The sequence below is a fragment of the Saccopteryx bilineata genome, chromosome 3, assembly GCF_036850765.1.
Source record: "Saccopteryx bilineata isolate mSacBil1 chromosome 3, mSacBil1_pri_phased_curated, whole genome shotgun sequence".
Taxonomy (NCBI): domain Eukaryota; kingdom Metazoa; phylum Chordata; class Mammalia; order Chiroptera; family Emballonuridae; genus Saccopteryx; species Saccopteryx bilineata.
This window is the reverse complement of record NC_089492.1, coordinates 259,810,213-259,832,293: the sequence shown is the minus strand read 5'-3', so window position 1 is coordinate 259,832,293 and position 22,081 is coordinate 259,810,213. Positions and strand designations below refer to the sequence as shown.

Genomic DNA, 22,081 nt, shown 5'->3' with positions numbered 1-22,081 from the left:
AAATTTATTGAAAGTGTTTGGTGAAGGTACAGTTTATAATAGTACATGTAGAAGATGGTTCGAAAAATTCGAAACAGGTGATTTCGACCTTTCTGATAAGCCACGTTCTGGGCGACCATCTTTGATTGATGACGATGTTGTTAAGACCATGTTGGAGCCTGACCTGTGGTGGCGCAGTGGATAAAGCATCGACCTGGAAATGTTGAGGTCGCCGGTTCGAAACCCTGGGCTTGCCTGGTCAAGGCACATATGGGAGTTGATGCTTCCAGCTCCTTCTCCCTTCTCTCTATCTCCTCTCTCTCTCCCTCTCCTTTCTAAAAAAAAAAAAGAATAAATAAAAAATTAAAAAAAAAGAGACCATGTTGGAGCAAGATCCTTTTCTGACAACATCAGAGATCGCAGAAAGGCTTAATTCAACTCAGCAAACCATTTCGGACCATATTCGGAAGATAGGATTGGTGTGGAAATATTCAAGATGGGTGCCACATGAATTAAGTCAGAAGAATTTGTATTTTGTTTTATTCCAAAAACGGACAGAACTTTCCGGTAGACCTTATATGTATAGTTTATTGTGTGCCAGCACAGGTCTAGGTTTTTTCTGTATATTAACTCTTATCAACATCAATAAGGGTGTCCAGGCCGACAATAAGGACCAATACTCAGTAATTCTGGTCTCAGCAGAATCAGAATTTCTGTCTCCTCTCTCCCACTCCGCCCCATGCATCAGCCTGCACTGACTTCACCCCGTAGCTTGCACTGAAATTCGCTCTGCCTGAGATACCCATCTGGTTCGGCTCCCTCCCACAAGGTAAACTTTCATTCATCCTTCATTTCCAGCTTAGGTCACTCATCTCTATAAACTGTTTCTTAGAACTCCCTACCCTGGCTCCAGGCAGTCTCTCTTCCATCAGCTGCCAAATAACATTGCACACACCCTTTAAAATAGCATTCATTATATTTTATTGTAATTTACCTATTTACAAAGCTTATCGTCCCTTTCCCGCTAAATGACTGGGGATTCCTCATATGTGTGCTCTATAACGATACACAGTAGGCCTTCAGTTAATGTTTGTTGGATGACTGAGCGAGGTGCCTTAAAGGCGAATTTGAAGTATCTGAGACTTTAACTGTAATTAGTGTCTGTGTTTGGGAGATTATGATTGGATGTGTAACTGTTTTTGTAATGAGCCATTATATCAGGACAGAGTCATTAGTGCAACTTAAGTTCTTTGACCACACACAGGTCTTTACGATTAACTGTCCCAAAAAACAAGTATAGTCACAAACTCAGGGACAGAAACCAAGACAGAAAAAAATAAGTTTGACTTGGAAATCCAGGTTTGTTCCTTAGCAGAATGATTCAGCAGTCCTCCCCTTTCAGAGCTAAAATCTGGTGACCACATGGCAATTTCTAAGTCCGTTTCTTTACATTTAGGTGTTCTGGGATACTTTTACTTGGCTCTTTGTTGTAATCAGGTGAGTAAGATCTAAAAAGCTTGGGTTAGGAAGAAACCTAACCAAATTTATATGAGGAAATGATCTTATTGCAGCTTTCCAAAAGACAACAGAGATCTCATGGAGAAAGGATGGACTCTCGTTATTGTGTAAGAAGACACTAGCAGTAAAGGGTACCATGCTAACCTTTTTGCAGAGGTGAGCTTTAACCTCAGTCCTTGCTAAGGCCTGTGCCTGACACCCTGTAATTCTAATAAACTACTCTACAGCACTAATGGAAAGGTCAGAGAGTGGTTGGAAGCACCTACTATATAATGTTTCCAAACTGACATGAACTTTTTACCCCATGGGTTCATGTTTATATCTGTGGGCTGACCCCAAGGACTAAAGGTGGATTGGATGTGTATTTTTTTTTTTTCATTTTTCCAAAGCTGAAAACGGGGAGGCAGTAAGACAGACTCCCGCATGCGCCTGACCGGGATCCACCCGGCATGCCCACCAGGGGGCGATGCTCTGCCCCTCTGGGGCGTCGCTCTGTTGCATCCAGAGCCATTCTAGCACCTGAGGCAGAGGCCATAGAGCCATCCCCAGTGCCCGGGCCATCTTTGCTCCAATGGAGCCTTGGCTGCGGGAGGGGAAGAGAGAGACAGAGAGGAAGGAGAGGGGGAGGGGTAGAGAAGCAGATGAGCACTTCTCCTGTGTGTCCTGGCCGGGAATCGAACCCGGGACTCCTGCACTGAGCCAACCGGCCAGGGCCAGATGTGTATTTTATGTTTATATTTATAACAGATTTAGGGACACTTTATGAACTGAGTTGGGAAGAGTTCTAGAACCATAGACTAGGATCCTTAGAGACTCTCAAAGCCCTACTTATAGATCTCTGAACCACCCATTTTTGCTACCATAACACTTCCAACAAATTTGTTAGGATTACCTGGTGGAAGCGGTATAGCCGTCATCAGAGAGGTCTGTGTCATTCCCATGCATCCACACCTCCTGGTCACTCCTCCTACTGTCAGGGAGTCCATGACACCAGGTACATCAGCACGAGCTTCACCTCACTCCACTCCCACCAGGCCACTTTACTTCGCTGAGACATGTCACCTTATTAGGGGTTCATATTGCCTATTACACATCTAAAATTCTGAATCTATGAAATCCTTCTTCACTATTAAAAAGTAACTCAAGGACTCCGCTGTGAGATAATGTTAAATTCAAGTTACTTTGTGTTGAGGAACTTACAGGAACAACAGTTCTTCATTCCTATAACTCCATGCATGGTAGCTCCTGGGAGGATCAGTGAGTCAGGAGCTAAAGTGACAAGGGCAGAGGGCAGTGACTGGGGTCCTTAGCTGACTGCATTAGTGGGGTGCTGTACAATCTGCTGAGAGTCAGGCTTAGGAGGGAGAGAAGAGAATACGGAAGCCCTAGCAAGGAGCAAGGAGCATATCCCTCCTGCCTCTCCGCCCAATAATCCCAGGTGCGAGGGAGAGAGAACAGCCACAACTTGGGAGGACTGCTGGGGAAGCAGTGTTCCTGGGGAGAGCCAGGGCTCAGGGGACCCAGGAAAAGAAGGTGAAGGGAACGCTCACTGTTCAAAACCCTGGGCTTGCCTGGTCAAGGCACATAGGGGAGTTGATTCTTCCAGCTCCTCCCCCCCTTCTCTCTCTCTCTCTCTCCTCTCTAAAAAAAAAAGAATAAAAAAAAAGAGTGAGGGAACACTCACTGAAAAGGTTGAAGGTAAGGGATTTGCTGCCCACTGAGTCTCCCAGGGCACCGTGGAGATAGATGGGAAGAAGTGGAAGGTGGGAGTAGAAAGGACAGAGCCAGGTGGAGCTCAGAGTTCAGGAAAATTACACGGCCTGGGAGACTCGAGTCTTGGCTGACTGATGTGGATGGGAGAAAGGCCCAGCTGAGATTTGTCTTATGGGTGAAAGAAAGATCCAGTTGGTGAGGTGGGAAGGGGTGAGGGTGGGGCTTGTGAGGCTGGGTAGATTTCCAAGTTCTGGGACCCTTCCATTTCCCAGAAGAGGAAACAGACCCAGAGAGATTTTAATGTCTTGCCAAGCTGTTAAATGACAGCAAGGAATTCCATCAAGCCTCTGACTTGGAGACCTCTCTGCCATAATTGTCTTTCATCTCATGTTGTCTCGACTTCTTGAAATGCCTTTAAAAATAGGTTAGCCCTGAGATATCCCTGAACTCAGTGCTTATAAGATGCTATGCTATTCCTATCGATTAGTTTCTAAGAGGTAGACATTACGCAATTATTAGTTTTACACATTTTTTCTGAGCCCAGATGCACCATGAGTCAACATCTCCTTTCTGAAAGCTCAAGAGGTAATCATCTCTAACTGCTTCCTCCAGCACGTCTCAAACTGTGTTGTAAAAGGTAACCTCCTCTCCCGCCTCTGCCAAACCAGACTAATAATCCTTCCTAGTAGTCAGGTGCTTTGCAGAGGTCATCAGTGGCATTAATCACAGCTGGGTGGTGTCTTTCTTAAATTCCATAGAATAGTGTTTGTTGCATTCACAAACCTCAGTCCCCATTCCCAGCCTTAGCTGGCAGTGGCCTCCCATGTGCCTTTTGCCCTTACCATGTGATGGGGCCACACTTCGAACCATCAGCACCCAAATCTCTGTGAGGGCTTTCCCCTGTCGCAGGAGCATAGCCACTTAGCTTACACATGCATGGCCAGCCAGAAGGGCCAGGGATTTAACACCACGCCCCTGGAGCAGCCCTCCACCAGTGAGTTGGTGTATTAAAAATTGTAACTCACCAGCTCCCTCACCCCTTGGTGAGATAACTGAGGTGTGTGCACTGAACCATTTCCTATTGTCGCGCAGCAGGATTAAGCCCCAGTTGACAAAGTAGTCATTCACTTGATAACACACCCTTTATTGCTTCATTCCCTTCTCGACTCTGCTAACAGTATTTCCTGACATTAACCCCTGTCATAATAAATCTCTTGCACTCAAGTCCTCATCTCTGGGAGTGTTTCTGGGTAAACCCAAACTAGCACAGGGCCTGGCCCAAAGTAGGTGCTAAGTAAATGTTGGCTGAATGAATGCATGAAACGATAAATGTGTGTTGAGGGAGTGAATGAATGAATATTTGCGTGTATATCTTTCTCCAAAAGGAGACTGTATGCTCCTGGTAGGCAAAGACCACCTAGTTCATCTTTGCCTGCTTAATAGTGTGTCTGACTCATTCCAACAGTCCAGTAAAGGCTGCTTTGAATTAAATGACCTCAAAATAGCAGTTGGTAGAAAGTGGCCACCTAATCACTGAGGCTTTTAATGAGGTGGAGGTGAGATATTTCTTTGGACACTATAATAAAGGACTTTAAAAGGGCCACTGATGGCATCTTCTTGTTAAGAATAAAAATAGCTTCCTTATGAAAAAATGCCGAGGGTAAGGTAGGAAGAAACGAGGGAAAACCCAGAGCGTGAGATGAGCCAGCTCATGTTTTGGATGGCACATCTTTCTCATAACACAACATAATGTGAAGCCCTTAATGGATTATCCACTTACTTTATTTATATTATTGATTCCTTTCTGACAACTTTCAGAGCTTCGCTACCAGCCACTGTTGTTACCTGATCTGCTGACGGTTGTGAAAGCTGCCCTAACTGAGGTCCTGGCTTGCTCTCACTCTCGTGCTATGGTGTCCTGCTCTTTTCTTGTTTCTGCTGGGTGCTTTGTACATGAAGGCTCTTTTCCTGGCATGCTAGAAACAAGTTTAGTTTTGAAGCTTTCTTTGTGAGGCTAAGGGTGTGTCTGCGTATGTGTGTGTGTGTGTGTATGTGCGGACACACATGCATGTGTGGGCACACACATATAAATTAGTGCAGCACGCACACAGGTTGAGAGGGTGGTGACCCATTATATATCAGTTCTGTGTACAGGCAAAAACTTCTACAGTCAAATCTGTTGTGGGGATCCCTATTATAAGACTTCTCTAATTTAAGTGAGATGATATATGAGAAAGTTCTTAGCAAAGTCCCTAAAACAACAGATGCTCAATAAAACCACTGGCCAAATTCAGTTCTGAGTGACTGCACCTTTTATTGATTATCCATGCTGCTTCTTCCCTCTGTTGGTATGACTGATTGAGAATGGTTCTTAATTTTTAGAGCTTTACTTTCCAAGATTGATTTGTATTTCAAAAGCTGTTTCTCTGTATTATACAGTGTGTTTCTCTGCTGTTGTATATACAAATACAGAAAGTCTAGTTTTGTAGAATTAACTTAACCCAATATATAGATTAGAAAACAGACTGAATTCTTTGGGAAAAGTTACGTATTTTTCTAGCTTGTTTTTAATACATTAAAATATTTCCAAAAAAAAAATAATAAAGAGTTCACAAGGAAATCAGAACATGAGTACCCATGAAAATAGACTATTCTTTTTAGAAGTAATATGAAAAAAAATATTATTGAAGCTAAATAGTAAGCCTCAAGCCCAGTCTCGGAGTCTGGGAGACCCAAATATCCCAGAAGCTCAGCTCCTTCTCCCTGCCCCACCGCATGAGTCAAGGTGACGCCAAGAGCACTAGGACACTTACGCTCATGATATCCTGTGATCTGAAGATGAGTCTCTCTCTGAGGGACTTCCTGCAGTTCACTGGCAGCCAAGCAGAGCCCTGCCCTCCCCGATGTCTTGCACCAGCTCTTCATTCCCTCAGCTTGAAGCCTGCAGATTACAGTGGAGAAGTGTTCAGGATCCTGAGAAGGTCCATACTGTATTGAGTTTATCAGGTCCTTACCTAAGGAGAGAGATTACTTAAGTGATTGAGGGTCTCAGAATTCACTGACAGGTTTGCCAAGGGCCAGCTTTAAATTCAAGTTGTTCTTGGCCCTGTCTTTGTGGAACTGCTGTCCCCACTGAAGCCACGGTGAGTGGCAGCCTCTTGTCTGCTACTTCTAGAAATGGTGATATGAACTAGGTTTAGACAGCAGAGGACTGGGGTGAACAAGGGCCAGTGAAGTTGCCCATAACAAGAATGCTGGAGCTGTGTCATTGGGCAGAGAAATAACTGGTTGTATGAGCCCTGTATCCCTAAACCTGTCCTGTCCCTCTCTGCACAGAGCTGGACAGCCAGCACAGTCAGAGCCCAGACCTGTCTAACTGTTTGGTAGAGCCTTTTCAGTTACACTTTAACATTCCATTCTTCATTTATTAAAGGCTTCAGTTGGAATGAGCCAGGCCCAAAGATTTACCTTTGGAGAAGAGAGATGAAGTCCTGGTAAGACTTCCTAGGTGTATGTGACTCTGCTTGTTGAGGCTGAGCTGTCTCTGTCTACTTTGTGGTTGGTATTTCCAGAAATGATTGAATTCTTTTCTTCGCATTTGGAAGTGTAACTGTCCGTCTGTGGTCTCATGTTGGGATTTAAAAGCTAGATGATTCTGCTGCTTCTCATTTCTCTAGGTCACTTTTCTGTTGCAAAGCTGTTTTTCTCATCAGGTGGTACAAATCTCCATCCATTGTCTTATCTTGCTTTGTAAAATGTCTATGCAATGCCAATGCCAGCGCCTGACATACTATGCCTAGCATTTTAGTTTCGAAGCATTTTTAAAAAAATATATTATTTCATTTTGTAATTTGTTCTGAGCTATTGCTTTTTCCATGAGTATTCAGTTTTTCCTCACCATTTGCACCGACTTTTCTTTTTTCTCTCAATTTTGAGGATACTATACAGGGCTGACCCCCTAGCCCCTTTCATATTATCTCCTACAGGGCCTATAAGTGGCAAAGGAAAAGGCATGTATATTTGGTACTGTTTCCTGATGGCAAAGTGAAGGTAACCAAATGCCCTTTATAAATCATCCGTGAGAATTATGTTCCAGTTCCTGAGTTCACACTCTCAGCAGAAGTACTAAAACAATTTCTCTTAATGATTACACCTACTTTGTTTATTTTAAATTGGTGAAATATCTCCTAGACATGAGGGGAAACTGTGCAAGTTAGATCCAAACTGTATTTCTGTTTTTGTTTGCTTGCTTTATTTTATTTTGTTTTGCTTGTTGTTTTTGTCTTAATATTATCCATGCCCTGATAAAGAAACAGTCATTTCATGAACACCTTTTGTTTTCTTGGAATTATATGATTGTGCAGAATATCAGTTATGAAATAGAAGGTGCTTTAGGTAAAAGCCTATAAGATGGTTCTGAAACTGTGTTTCATAGGTTTTGTTTAGAGCATTTTGGAAACTCCTTTAAGGTTCACTAAGGTAGACCACATTATTCCCGGAACTCAGTCTCAGTACTCTACACATCCCGTTTCATGTGTCCACCATCCATCCACAGATGCTGGTGCACCATAGATGCCTAGATAACTACTTACAGTAATGCAAACCATAGGCTATCGACTGAGCAGGTTGCTGTGAGCATATATGACCCTTGCATTCCTTTTGGGCAGAGGCTCCTCAGGTGACCAGTGAGCCTCTGCCCATTCTATTCTAAGGTACTGGAATAGATACCAAATCTATGTCCCTGTAGCTTCCCTACAATTCAGCAAACATCAAGTGCCTATTCTGCATCAGGCACTGTTCTAGGGTCTGGGGTTACAGAAATAAACAGACATGGCAGCTCTATCTCCTGGGGTCATGGAGGACAAGCTAAGTCATTCTTCTTCATGGACACCCTACAGATACTTGAAGATTACTTGTTCCTCTAAGTCCCTACTTCAAGCTAACACTCCCAGTTTACCCAGTGTAACACGGGTTCCAGTTTTTTTTTGCTATCCGGATCAATTGTCTTTGGATACCTTCTAGTTTTAATGTTAAATTGATTTTTCGTAGATTGTTTTTGTGGATTTTTGTTGTTGTTACAAATGTACTATGCATTTGGGGACATTTTGAAAAATACTGATAAGTATAAAATAGGAAATCACCTGTAATTCATTACCCACTGTTAAAGTGTTGGTTTCCTTTATCTTTTTCTAATTTGTATTTATGATTTTGTTCCCTGTTTTTTTTTACTTAACATTGACATTTTTTTGCATTCATTATATTCATTAAAATCATTTAAATGCTTAAATAATATTTCAGATAGACTTTCAATGGGTAAGTCGTAAAAGGATCCCTTAGTGAGCTATAGTGCTTCCTTTCAGTAAGTCTCCAGCCTTCTAAGCCACTATACGTGGAGTAATATAAGTACTATATGGAAGGAAGGTGCTGGATTATTCTATATTATCTCCTGTGGAGTCTTCTAATGCGGATTATTCTTGCTATGCCACCTTTGTTGTTGTTGTTGTTCATTCTTTTGTGTTTCCTCATAATCATGCTCTGCCCGTTTGTTTGGAATATAAAGTTGACTGTAGCTTTCTCGTTACAACAGGATATCCAAGTGCCATTTGCAAGGCTATCTTCCTGCTAAGTTCAATCTTGAGGAGTTTGTTGAAACCAGTTCTTCTGGTGGGACTGGATGATGGCAAGCACAGAGCTCACTTTTGTCCTCTGATTGCAGGCCTACAGCTGAACCAGAAGGCACTCACTACTTTCCCAGATGTAGTGCTTGTCCGGGTGTCCACACCCTCGCTGCAATCGGACAGTGACATCACGGTCCTGCGACACCTGGAGAAGTTGGGTTGCCGCTTAGTCAACCGCCCACAGAGCATTTTAAACTGCATCAACAAATTCTGGACATTCCAGGAGCTGGCCGGACACGGGGTCCCCATGCCAGACACCTTCTCCTATGGTGAGTGTCTTTGGAACAGGGTTGAAGTGTATCTTTCCCAGCTGCATCTCTGTGCTTTCTCTCCTTAGGAGCCCTCGAGTGTCTGGTTAGTTTCCAACATAGAGCTAGCTGTTCGTCTTAAGTTATTCCACATCTTGAATCTTTATCATGGTCATTCCCTCTGTCTGAAGTGCGTTTGCTTCTCTCTCTCCGTAATTCATTCATTACATATGTATCTGGTACGTTCTATGAGCCAACCACCATACCTGGCATTGGACTGTAGCAGTAAGTAAGGGTCCTGCCCTCAAAGCATTCCCAGTTCATCAGAGGCAGAGAACAGCAAGTACACAGGCAAGTTCAGTGCAGTGTAGTAAGTGTCATTGTAGAGTTAGTGCAAGGTGGGAATATGTAGCAGAACACCTGATAAGTTTAGAAGATATTGAGGAAGGTTTCTCAAAAGAAATAATAGCTACACTAAGCTGAAGTTATCCAGCTAAGCAAGGGGGAAAATGGAGTAGTCTAAGCAGAAAGCAAGAAAAAGAAAAACCTAGAAGCATGAGAAATAATGACCAGTTGGTGGTATTTTGAGTAGTCTGTAGAACGTAAGGGAGTTTGAGTTGAGATACAAGGCTGGAAAGGTAAGAAGTAGCCATATACAGTAGTTGAAGGAGATTAGAGCCCATCCTGAGACTAACAGGAAGTTTTGGGGCTTTAAGCAAGGAAGTGGCCTGATCAGAGTTCTGGCTACACTGTGAAGAAGGAGTTAGACAGAAGCAAAGTAGAGATATGATATGTAGAGACAGTCTTTAAACCAGTCAAGAGTAGTGATGGTCTAAACAAAATGGCCATAGTAGGAATGAAGATAAGTCAGCAGCTTCAGGAATTATGAAGGAGATAGAAATAATAGGACATGATGGTTTATTAGATAGGAGGAATAAGAAGAGGAATCAAGAGTGACTCTGGTTTCTGGTTTGGGCAACCAGATGTGAAAGCAAACGCTCTGGGAGACTAGAAACACGGGAGAGAAGAGACAGGTTGGTGGGGAGGGGGGAGGGATTGTGGAGGAGAGATGGTTTTACTTTGGAACAGGTTCTGTATGAGGTGTCTATAATATACGCAGGTAAAAATGTTCAGTGGGCAGCGGATAAATGAATCTGTAGCTCCTGAAAGAGGTGTAGACTAGGGAAGTGGATTTGGATGCCTTTATTATGTTAAGTGACATCACAAGAGTAGATGGGATTATTCAGGGGAATATAAATGAAAAAGGGCTGAACTGTACACCTAAAATGGTTAAAATGATCGTTTTATATTAGGTATATTTTACCACAATAAAAAAAATCAAATTTAATCAAAGAGGGTTCACGAGGAAGGAACTCCTTTAGGGAAATGGGTAAAGGAAGAAGGACCCGTACAAGAGACAAAGGAGGAACAGGTAAAGAGATTAGATGAGAAAGAGATGACGGCAGCCAATGGAAAGAGCATTCCAGGAAGGCTGGGCTACTGAAAAGTGTTGATTGATCCTGGAAGGACAAGTAATGTAGCACTGAGACATGTGCGTTGGGTTTAGAAACGGAGTTTAATAAACACAGCTTCAGTTTAGGGATGGGGAGGAGCCAAATTGTCAAGGATGAGGAAATGAACGGGAAGTGAGGAAATGGAAACCCTTTCAAGTAGCTTGATTGTAGAGATACAGAGTTGTAGTTAAGGAATGAAGCAGGGTCAAGGAACAGGGGTTTTATTTGTCTAGGATGAGAGAGAACGGAGGATGTTTAAAGTAGTGATAGAGTTAGGAACTGGGAGGTTGAAGATACAGCAAAGAGGGGACACTTGATGGTACAAGATCTCTGAGGAAGTGAGAGGGAAAGGGTCCAAAATACAGGTGCAGGGATAGCCTGAGATAATAAAGACCCCTCTTTCTCTGTATTGGAAGGGAAGGAAGAGGATGGCTAGTGAGGAGTTAAATTTATCAGAAGGTATTAGGAAGTTGGGAGTTTCCTTCTTATAAAACATTCTCTTTTTGGAGATGTCCCTGATTATCTATAATGCCTCTTCATTTAAAAACAAAAACACATTAGCACTTTTGTGAACAGAACAAGAATTAGTATTCCAGAGTATTTTGCTTTATGAAAATTGGTGAACCACAATACCAGCTGTGGCAGAATAATGCCCCCCCCAAGATGCAAATATATAGGAAATCAATGCAGTTTGTAAAAACACTTTAGAAAAATTTTAATACATACTGTTATTCTTTTTTTTTTTTTTAATTAAGGCTTAAGGGAGTATAGTGGAGCCAATTTAGGCTTTTGAGTCATGCCTTAACTTTGGATGAGACAAGTCCCGGGCTTGGTTTCTTTGGGTATTGGTTTTCTTTTTTTTTTTTTTTTTTTTTTTTTTTTTTGCATTTTTCTGAAGCTGGAAACAGGGAGAGACAGTCAGACAGACTCCCGCATGCGCCGACCGGGATCCACCCGGCACGCCCACCAGGGGCGATGCTCTGCCCATCCTGGGCGTCGCCATGCTGCGACCAGAGCCACTCTAGCGCCTGAGGCAGAGGCCACAGAGCCATCCCCAGCGCCCGGGCCATCTTTGCTCCAATGGAGCCTTGGCTGCGGGAGGGGAAGAGAGAGACAGAGAGGAAAGCACGGCGGAGGGGTGGAGAAGCAAATGGGCGCTTCTCCTATGTGCCCTGGCCGGGAATCGAACCCGGGTCCTCCGCACGCTAGGCCGACGCTCTACCGCTGAGCCAACCAGCCAGGGCCTGGGTATTGGTTTTCTATTGCTACATAACAACTAAAAACTTAGTGGCTTAACATAACACCCATTTATTTTCTTTTTCTTTTTTATTGACTTTAGTGAGAGAGGAAGGGGGAGAGGAAGACAGAAACATTGATCTGTTCCTGTATGTGCCCTGACCAGGAATTGAACTGGCAACCTCTGAGCTTCCGGATGATGCTCTAACCAACCAAGCTACCCAGTCAGGGCAACACCCATTTATTTTCTCACAGTCTCCATAAGTCAGACGTCTAGCCACAGCATTGCTGGGTTCTTTGCTTAGGTCTCAGCAGGCTGAAATCAAGGGGCAGCTGGACTGTGACCTCTCATCAGAGATCTGGGGTCTTCCAGGCTGACTGGTTGTTGGCATTTAGTTCCTTGTATTTGTGGGAACTGAGGTCCCCACTTTCTTGCTGGCTATCAACTGAGGGGCATTTTCAGCTGCTAGAGATTACCCACTATCCCTACTACATGGCCTTCTCTACCACATGGCAGTTTGCTCCTTCAGGGCTCCAGGGGGGTCTTTCTGAAGCCTCACCTTCTTTTAAAGGGCTCAACTGATTAGGTCAGGCCAACTACGAATCATCTCGTTTTAATTCACTCAAAATAGCCCTAATCACGAGAATGATACCCCATCATTTACTGGTCCCTCCCACACTCAAGGGAGAGGATTATACAAGGCATGTGTAGCAGCAGGTAGGAATCTTTAGCGCCATTTGAGAACTCTGCATAGGGCAGCCATTTTAAAGGGAAGAATACCTGCCCAGCCTAAGGGACTGTGATGAGGATTACATGAACTCGAGCATGTGAAGCCTTTGCCACATAGAAGTCCTCGGTAAATGTTGGTTTTCTTATCTCTCTGCTCCCACCTTTTATATTACAGGTGCACAGTGCACACCTGCCGGATTGAATGGGTTGGGATTGCTTATCAGAGAGCCAGGAGGCCTTGAGCGAGTTCCCTCAGAGGCTGCTGTGTTGGGCCGACCACTCCCCGACCATCAGCCTTACCTTCACTGACTCTCACCTTTTCTTGGCAGGTGGGCATGAAGACTTTTCAAAAATGATTGATGAAGCTGAGCCCCTGGGCTACCCGGTCGTGGTGAAGAGCACACGAGGACACCAGGGTCAGTGCTGCTCCTGTGCTTCCTTTAGGGTCGCCGCTCTACCACAAGACCCTCGCCGGGCATGGAGCGCCGCCGGGAGAACAGGGCTCCCCCTTGAGGAGCCTGCACTGTAGTCCTGATCTCTGTCCCCTTCTCTCCGCCCTGGAGAGGAGGGGACAGAGATCCCTGGGCCCTGGCGGCGGACCCCTGACTTGACTCTAGTGTCCCTAACTCTGCTGCCAGTACATCTTCTATTCCTTCCGGGGAGTAATTTCTCTGAAACAGATCTGTTCTTGTCACTCCCTGTCAAAAAACCCCCTCAAGAGCCTTGCCGCCTATTGGACAAAGTCTGTATTCCTCCCCATGGCACTGAAGGTCCTGGACGAAGAGCCTCCACCTTTCTCTGCTACTTCTGTGGCCACATGACCCTCCGTGTCCACTCTGGACTGCTTCTCCTTCACTGTGCGCTTTCCTCTCCTAAACCTCCGCTGGCAGTGCCATCTTCCTCTGCCCTCGGGTGCACTTCTGCTCATCCTCTCAGGCCAGCTGTAGACGTCCTTTTCCCTCTACATCTCTTCCAGACAAAACTAATCGCTCTTCCCTCTATGTTTCCATAGCGCTTTGTCCATGATTATAGCACAGTGCTACACTTTATGACAGTTATAGGTTGTGCGCTTTATCCCCTTCTTGACCGGGAGCTGCTCAGGGGGTGGGAAGAGGTCCTATGCCTCTCTGTCTCTATAAGACCTACTATGTGCTCAGTACACAGTAGGGACTCAGTACACGTTGAAGAGGATGGATGCAGCAGAACGCAGTCCTCCTACGTCTGTGAGCAGGTAGCTCATGATGATGCCCAGATGGCATACATAGATGTTCAGGGCATCTGGCGTGAGAGGAGGTACCCTAAACAGAAATGTAATGAGCAGTTCCTGTGATGCAGAAATTGTGTGGTGGAAACAAACGAGGCCCAGTCACCACTCTCAAAGGGCTCCGATGTAAAGAGAGTGGCGACCGTTGCATTGCAGGGTGATGCCGCTGCAGCAGGCATGCCTAGGAGCCTGCTCGGGCTGAGCAGAGGGAGGGCCGGCTCTGCCGTGAGGCAGGGAAAGTTCATTGGAAGAAAAAGAGGCTTAAGTTGAAGTGTGGAATTTGAACTGGAGGAAGTGAGTTGAGCAAACAAACAGAAGCAGGGGTCTGAGCAAAGCAACCTGTGAGCTAAGAAGGGTCCTGTTAAATAAGAAAAATGAATGTGAGTGGCAAGGTGGGGCTCTTAATACTGTTCAGATATGGTGTGATGCTAAAATGCAAAACTAATCTCGCCTGACCAGGCGGTGGCGCAGCAGATAGAACGTCGGACTGGGATGCTGAGAACCCAGGTTTGAGACCCCGAGGTCTCCAGCTTGAGCGCGGGCTCATCTGGTTTGAGCAAAAGCTCACCAGCTTGGACCCAAGGTCGCTGGCTCGAGCAAGGGGTTACTCGGTCAGCTGTAGCCCCATAGTCAAGGCACATATGAGAAAGCAATCAATGAACAACTAAGGTGTCGCAACGAAAAACTGATGATTGATGCTTCTCATCTCTCTCCGTACCTGTCTGTCCCTATCTGTCCCTCTCTCTGTCCCTGTAAAAAAAAAAAAAAAACACAACCCCCCCCCAAAAAAAACTAGTCTCTCAACTCATTTTTTTTTTAAATTGTGGTAAAATATTTATATATATAACAGAAAATTCAATTAATTTTAATTGAGTGCCTACAAAGTGCCAGGCAATATTCTTGGGGATATAGAAAGGGACAAATAAAAAATTCCTGTCCTCAAGGAGCTCACATTGTAGAAAGGTAAGACTGACAATAACAAATTAAATAGAAACCTTAGTATTTCTAAATATTCAAAACATTGAGATTTAATTCACATAAAAAATTCACTTTTGGCCCTGGCCAGTTGGCTCAGCGGTAGAGCGTCGGCCTGGCGTGCAGGGGACCCGGGTTCGATTCCTGGCCAGGGCACATAGGAGAAGCGTCCATTTGCTTCTCCACCCCCCCCTTCCTCTCTGTCTCTCTCTTCCCCTCCCGCAGCCGAGGCTCCATTGGAGCAAAGATGGCCCGGGCGCTGGGGATGGCTCCTTGGCCTCTGCCCCAGGCGCTAGAGTGGCTCTGGTCGTGACAGAGCTCGCCCCCTGGTGGGCAGAGCGTCGCCCCTGGTGGGTGTGCGGGGTGGATCCCGGTCGGGTGCATGTGGGAGTCTGTCTGACTGTCTCTCCCCGTTTCTAGCTTCAGAAAAAAAAAAAAAAATTCACTCTTGAAAAATATAATTCAGTAATTCAGTGGATTTTAGTTTATTCACTAGTGTTTACAACCATCTCTATTATCTAATTTCAGGACATTTCCATCACCACAAAAAGAAACCCCGTATCTACTAGGCGTCAATCTCATGGCCCTTTCCCAGTCCTTGCCAGCTACTACTTTCTGTTTCTATAGCTGTCCCTATTTTGGATAGTTCATATCAACGAAATCATATAATATATGGCCTTTTATGTCTGGCTACTTTGACTTAGCATAATATTTTCAGGGGTCATCCATATTGCAACATATACCAATACTGTGTCCCTTTTTATGACTTAATGTTCTGTTGTGTGGATCTACTACATTTTATTATCCATTCATCAGTTGATGAACATCTGGGTTATTTCCATTTTGTGGCCACTGTAATTTGCTGCTATGAACTTTTGTGTATAGGTTATTGTGTGAACATACGTTTTCATTTCTGTTGGGCATATACCTAAGAGTGGCATTGCTGGGTCATTTGGTAATTCTATGTTTAACTTCAGAGGAAATGCCATTTTATATGAAATCGTTATGCCATTTTATATTCCCACCAGGACTGTATGAGGGTTACAGTTTCTTCACATCCTCCCAACCCTTATTTTATTCATTCATTCATTCATTCATTTTTATTTGTTTTATTATAGCCATTTTGGTGGGTATAATGTAGTGTCTTATTGTGGTTTTTATTTATGTTTCCCTAGTGCAGTGGTTCTCAAAGTGTGCGCCAGAGCACACTGGTGCGCCCTAGAAGATTTCCAGGTGCACCCTATTGTATTCCAGAGAAATATGTGCCTGTTGGGGACCAAAAAACCAACAGGATTTTTGGAGTTTAGATTTTTGGGGGACAGAAGTGTGAGGAATTGGCTGTAAGCTGACAGTCTGCCCAACCTCCCACCTCAATTGCCTGATTAGGTTGCAAAAGGCTATTAAGCTGTGGTGCTGGATTGTTTACACTACCCCCCATGTTCCCAGGAAAGACTGGAGGCAACTTTCTTCTATCCTTTGTTTGGTGTAAAGTTAAGATGATATGTATGGTGGGGGTTTTCTGCACTCAACACAATTAAGAGTAAAAAGAGAGGAATTCTTCAATGTATTGATGAGGAAATAAGAGTTTGTCTTTCAAATATATGCGCAAACATTGAAGAAATTGCTAGGACACATCAGGCTCATATTTCTCATAAATACTAGAATGAAAAAACACATTTGTGCTGGGACCTGCCAAATTTACTAAATCTTACTAAGAATGTATTTATATATATATAAAAAGATAACTTTTTTGTCTTTTTTTTTTTTTTTTTTTTTTTTTTTATTATTTATTAATTTTAGAGAGGAGGGAGGGCAAGAGAGAGAGAGAGAGAGAGAGAGAAGGGGGAGGAGCAGGAAGCATCACCTCCCATATGTGCCTTGACCAGGCAAGCCAGGGTTTTGAACCGGCAACCTCAGTGTTTCCAGGTTGACGCTTTATTCACTGCGCCACCACAGGTCAGGCTTTTGTCTTTTTTTTAACCCCTCTTTTTTATAAATTCTAAAAAACATAACAAAAAATGTAACATAAAAATGTTTTTAATGTCAAAATAAATTTAATTTTGTCATATTTATTTCATTTAATTACCATAAAAGCACGTTTGGACTTTATATTTTTTTCTTTAATATTTGACTTAATTATTATAACATAATTCTCAGAAATTTGTATATAGTGCGCCTACAATTATTTGTAGGATTTTAAATGTGCCCTGACTTCAAAAAGTTTGAGAACCACTGCCCTAGTGACTAATGTTGTTGAACATCTTTTCATGTGCTTATTGGTCATTTGTGCATCTTCTTTGGACAAGTGTCTATTCAGATCCTTTGCCCATTTTTCAGTTGGATTAGTTTGTTGAATTTTTAAGTTATTTATGTATTCTGGCTCATATACCCTTATCAGACATATAAGTTAAACATGCTCTTTTCCTACTCTGTGGGTTGTCTTTTCACTTTCTTGATAGTGTCCTATGATGCATGAAAGTGTTTTATTTTTATGAAATCCAATCGATCTATTTTTTCCTTTGGTTGTGCTTTTGATGTCGTATTGTGCTTGTGTGATCCACGGTCACACAAATTTACACCTGTGGGCCCTTCTAAGAGTTTTATCGTTTTAGCCCTTGCGTTTGGGTGTTTGACCCATTTTGAATTCAGTTTTTGTATATGGTGTGATATAAGAGTCCAACTTCATTATAGCATGTGGACATTCAGGTTTCTAGTATCGTTTGTTAGAGAAACTGTTCTTTCCCTATAGAATGTTCTTGGAACTATTGTCAGAAATCAAAGCCTAACTGTGAGAGGGTTTGTTCTGAGCTCTCAATTCTATTTCTTGAATCTGTATGTCTATTCTATGACAGGCCCCCCTGTCTTGATTACTGTAACTTTATATTTAGTTTTGAAATGGGGAAGTGTAAGTGCTCCAACTTTGTCCTTTTTCAATATTGTGTTGACTGTTTGGGGTCCCTTTCATTTCCATATGAATTTTAGGATCACCCAAATTTTGTCAATTTTTGCAAAAAAGGAAGTTGGAATTTTGCTTGGGAATGCATTGAATCTGTCAATCAATTTGAAGAATATTGACATCTTAATAATATTAGGTCTTTCAGTCCCTGAATGTGGGGTATCTTCAGCAGCATTTTGTTGTTTTCAGTGTATAAGTATGATATTATACACTCTTTTGTTCATTGCTAGTGTAGCACATAGTATCTTAGGGAAAATGGATGGGGAGTAAATAAAGTCACAGCAGTTGTTGGACTCTAGTACATGGAAGTAAATTTGAAGAAGGCAGTGAACCACTGTAGCCTGTGCCTATGAAAACGTGACTAATCTTGTGGGCCCTTATTTTCCTCCTCTATAAAACAAAAGTAGCTATCTTTGTCCTAATGGCTTCATAAGGCTTGTATGAAGTGTAAATGAAACAATTTTAAAAAGGTGTTTGGGTGTGCTGTCTCATTTGGAGCATGCCTGCATCCTTCCCATCCCCCTCCCTCTTTTCTTTCCCCACAAACATGCATCTGCTGTACTCTAAGGGTCCCCACGAGGCTTACAGCCAGGGGAGCAATGGGCAGTGGCAGCTCATCCTGGGCTACTTCCCTCAACCTGTCTCCAAGGCCCCCTTTTCTCTAACTTCTCAGTGTAGGCTCATTTCCTTCCCGTGAGGTCTCTAGAGAGCCAAAGCAGCCCTGCCTAGTCTCTCTTCTGTTGCTTCTTTTATTCTAGGCCCTTCTTGTTTTACTGTTCCCATCTTTAATATATTAAAAAAAATTGTTTGGCACATCATAGATTATTAACTAATCTTCGTGTCCTTTCCTCACCTCCCCCTCTTTTCCTCCTTGCCTTAAAACCATAGCTCTTTTATTTTTTTTATTTTTTATTTTATTTTATTTTTTTTCTGCTGAAGCTGGAAACGGGGAGAGACAGTCAGACAAACTCCCGCATGCGCCCGACCAGAATCCACCCGGCACGCCCACCAGGGGGCGACGCTCTGCCCACCAGGGGGCAATGCTCTGCCCCTCCGGGGCGTCGCTCTGTTGCGACCAGAGTCACTCTAGCGCCTGGGGCAGAGGCCAAGGAGCCATCCCCAGCGCCCGGGCCATCTTTGCTCCAATGGAGCCTCGCTGCAGGAGGGGAAGAGAGAGACAGAGAGGAAGGAGAGGGGGAGGGGTGGAGAAGCAGATGGGCGCTTCTCCTGTGTGCCCTGGCCGGGAATCGAACCCAGGACCTCTGCATGCCAGGCCAACGCTCCACCACTGAGCCAACGGGCCAGGGCCATAGCTCTTTTATTAACCAAAGACCAAGTTCCATGTTAGAAACTCTGTGCCAGGAACCAAGGAACAGTCTCTGTCTCTACCCCCATCTCTGCTGAGAGTCCTCCCTAATGTCCAGAGAACCCCCAGTGCCTGTCACGCAGCCCTCTGCTGCCAGATGCCACATCTCCTGGTGCCAAATGTCCCAAGTTGTGGTGACATATTTCCCATCTCTTATGCCACTAGGGGCTGATGACCATCACTCTCTTTTATTAGGGCTTTAAAAATATCTCACTCCTTTTAAAATGGCAGCACAAATTTTAGGAAAACCATCCCATATTTGCTAGCAAGAATGCTCATGTCAGCTTTGCAGAGCAAACCTGTCAGGAGCTCCTGTCAGATCTCTTAGCTAATATGCAAATGAGAGCAGATGCCAGGTAATTGCAGAAGCCTTGGTCATTCAAGCAGAAGATAAAGAATTTGGAGTAAAAAGGAATGCTTTCCCAAGAGAGCAGTAGAAGTATAGTTCTTCCCTTTTAGGTTTAATAAGTATCGCCAAATAATACATTTCTCATATTTAAAAGGAGGAAGGATGTCTGCCCGTGGCTTCCTCTTTGAGCTCCCATGGTATTTCCCGTGGACCTCTCAGTGCGAAACCTTACTGTGTCGTAGTTATCTTTTTGTTTGTTTGTTTGTTTTGGATATCTCCATCTATTTTGGAATTCCTCTAAAGTATGTGCAATTAATTATGTCCTGTACATATTGACACCTGCTTTGTGCATCAAGTCCAGTATGAGGTTTGGGGCATTAAAAAAAAAAGTTAGACTTAGACCCTGCCTGATTTGCATCCTCATGGTGATAAGAAATGCTAATAACTGTTTTGCAACTGAATTCACCAGCTCCTTAGGCTTTTATTTTGACCCCTTCTTGTGTATTTCTGGAATATGTACATTATTATTCATCTTGTAGGAAGAGTGGTGGTAGAGGGGGAGGTCAACGTTAGTAAGACCCGCGTGAAAGCAAGAGTGCTCGCTTTGGCAGCACATACCCCGAGCGAAATGCAGAGAAAATAAGGTCCAATAGCCATTTGATAAGAAAACAAGTCTAATCAGAGAAATAGAAGAGACCAAAGTGAGGCAAGTTCAGAAAGAATTGATGACTGTGTGGGACTGGGAGGTGGGATGGCAAGGACAGGGTTCAGAGACTTCTCTAATGCCTCCTGTTGTCTTTCCTCTTAAAGGAAAAGCTGTTTTTCTGGCAAGAGATAAGCATCACCTCTCAGACATCTGCCATCTGATCCGCCATGATGTGCCCTACCTGTTCCAGAAGTATGTGAAGGAGTCACACGGAAAAGATATCCGGGTGGTGGTGGTCGGGGGCCAGGTGATAGGCTCCATGCTGCGCTGCTCCACGGACGGCCGGATGCAGAGCAACTGCTCTCTCGGTAAGGTGCCCACGCTCGGAGCCCGGTGGTCGGTTATGCCAGAGGCCATCGGGACTGTTCCTTAGGATGTTTGGACCCATTCAGTAAATGTGTACCCGTCTCTCCTACCTTGTCAGGCCCTCTGCTAGGTGCCAGGATCAACAGCTAAGACTTAGAAACACACCTTTCCTTTAGCAGCAAGCCGTTAGGAGGGGGACGGAGGGGCATAAGTGCTGTCTGTGACAGAGGTCAGGCCACGGGTGTCAGGACACAGGTTTGGACCCTGTCCTGCAGGTGTTAAGATGTAGCCATCAGGTGTACACAAGGGAGTGACAGAAGGATCCACGTTTGAAAGAACAGACATCTGAGGAGAGGATGGATTGCAGGCATCAGGCGAGGCAAGCAGACAAGTGCAGAGGCGGCTGTCACAGCTGGGGGTGAGGGTCTCCACCAAGGCAGTGGCGGGGGGCGAGCCTGTTCCGCTTTTATAGTACAACTGAAAATTGTTCCTTTTATGTATGATGTTATTAGAAGGCTACAGTTTATGTTTGGGTCAAATGCATAACCCCCGCCCATGAACCTATTGATAAAGCCTGTTTTCTGCTTTATCAATGAAGTAAATGAAGATGTTCCAGGAGGCTGTAAAAGTTTGTCCCCAACACAGAAAGCTGTTGTCAACCTCATCAAATGAATATGTATGTTAGTACTATAAATAAAAATACCTCTAGTTATTATTTCCTAAATCTCCAGATGAATGTCTCAAGTCTCATGACTAAGAAAGAGGCAGGGACATTGATTTCATCTTTCCTTCATTAATACTGGTCAAGCAATTTCCATGCACGGATTTGGGGAGATGTTGAGAGTGTAGTGATTACTGACAGAATCCTTGCCCTCCAGGAGCTTATGGCCCAGTTAAGGGGAAGACACATAAACAGATCATTGAAAAATATTGTGATAAAGAGGTGTGAAAGAAGCAAACTCTAGGCTCAGGTTGATATAGTACTAAGAAGCTAACATATTATCTAATTTAATTTCCTTGATAATACTATGCAGCGCCCTAGTACTGAATCTTACGTGTTATTGTTTTGTCTTTTTTAGTCACCTTAAAGAATCTTCTCTAACAAAGAACTGCATGGTTTTGTAATTTATCCATGTTACTTTTCTTGCTGAGCTGTTTTTATAGCCTTTTCCTTATACAGTGTAATAGTTGGGGAAAGGACCATGTCAAGGTAAAGACATTAGTTATTGAACCCAAGAATACAAGACATAAGTCTTTCTAGGGAGACTAAGGGAGACAATTAAATCTGAGATCTTAGCTTTTTAACAAGTAAAGGTAATCTGACTCTTTCCGTCCTCGGTATAGGATTTTGTCTCACAGGCCTCTCCATCTCTCTCTACATGAAAAATAATAAGTTAATTCTGGGTTGTTGTTGTTTCTAATTATAAAAGGAATACTTTCTCAATGTAGAAAACTTGGAAAATATAGCAAAGTCAAAGGAAAGGTATTTATCATTAATCCCATTGACTAGAGACAACCAATGTTAATATTTTGGTATCATTCC

General features: G+C 43.6%; 1 protein-coding gene across 1 annotated transcript in view; it reads left to right on the top strand.

Annotated features, from left to right (window-relative positions):
- Positions 1–22,081, top strand: part of RIMKLA (ribosomal modification protein rimK like family member A) — a 30,944-nt gene that overhangs the window by 3,707 nt on the left and 5,156 nt on the right. The window contains exons 2-4 of the mRNA XM_066269477.1: positions 8,927–9,157; positions 12,946–13,032; positions 20,337–20,540. Coding sequence (XP_066125574.1) covers positions 8,927–9,157; positions 12,946–13,032; positions 20,337–20,540 — 522 coding nt within the window. The remainder of the gene's footprint in view (positions 1–8,926; positions 9,158–12,945; positions 13,033–20,336; positions 20,541–22,081) is intronic.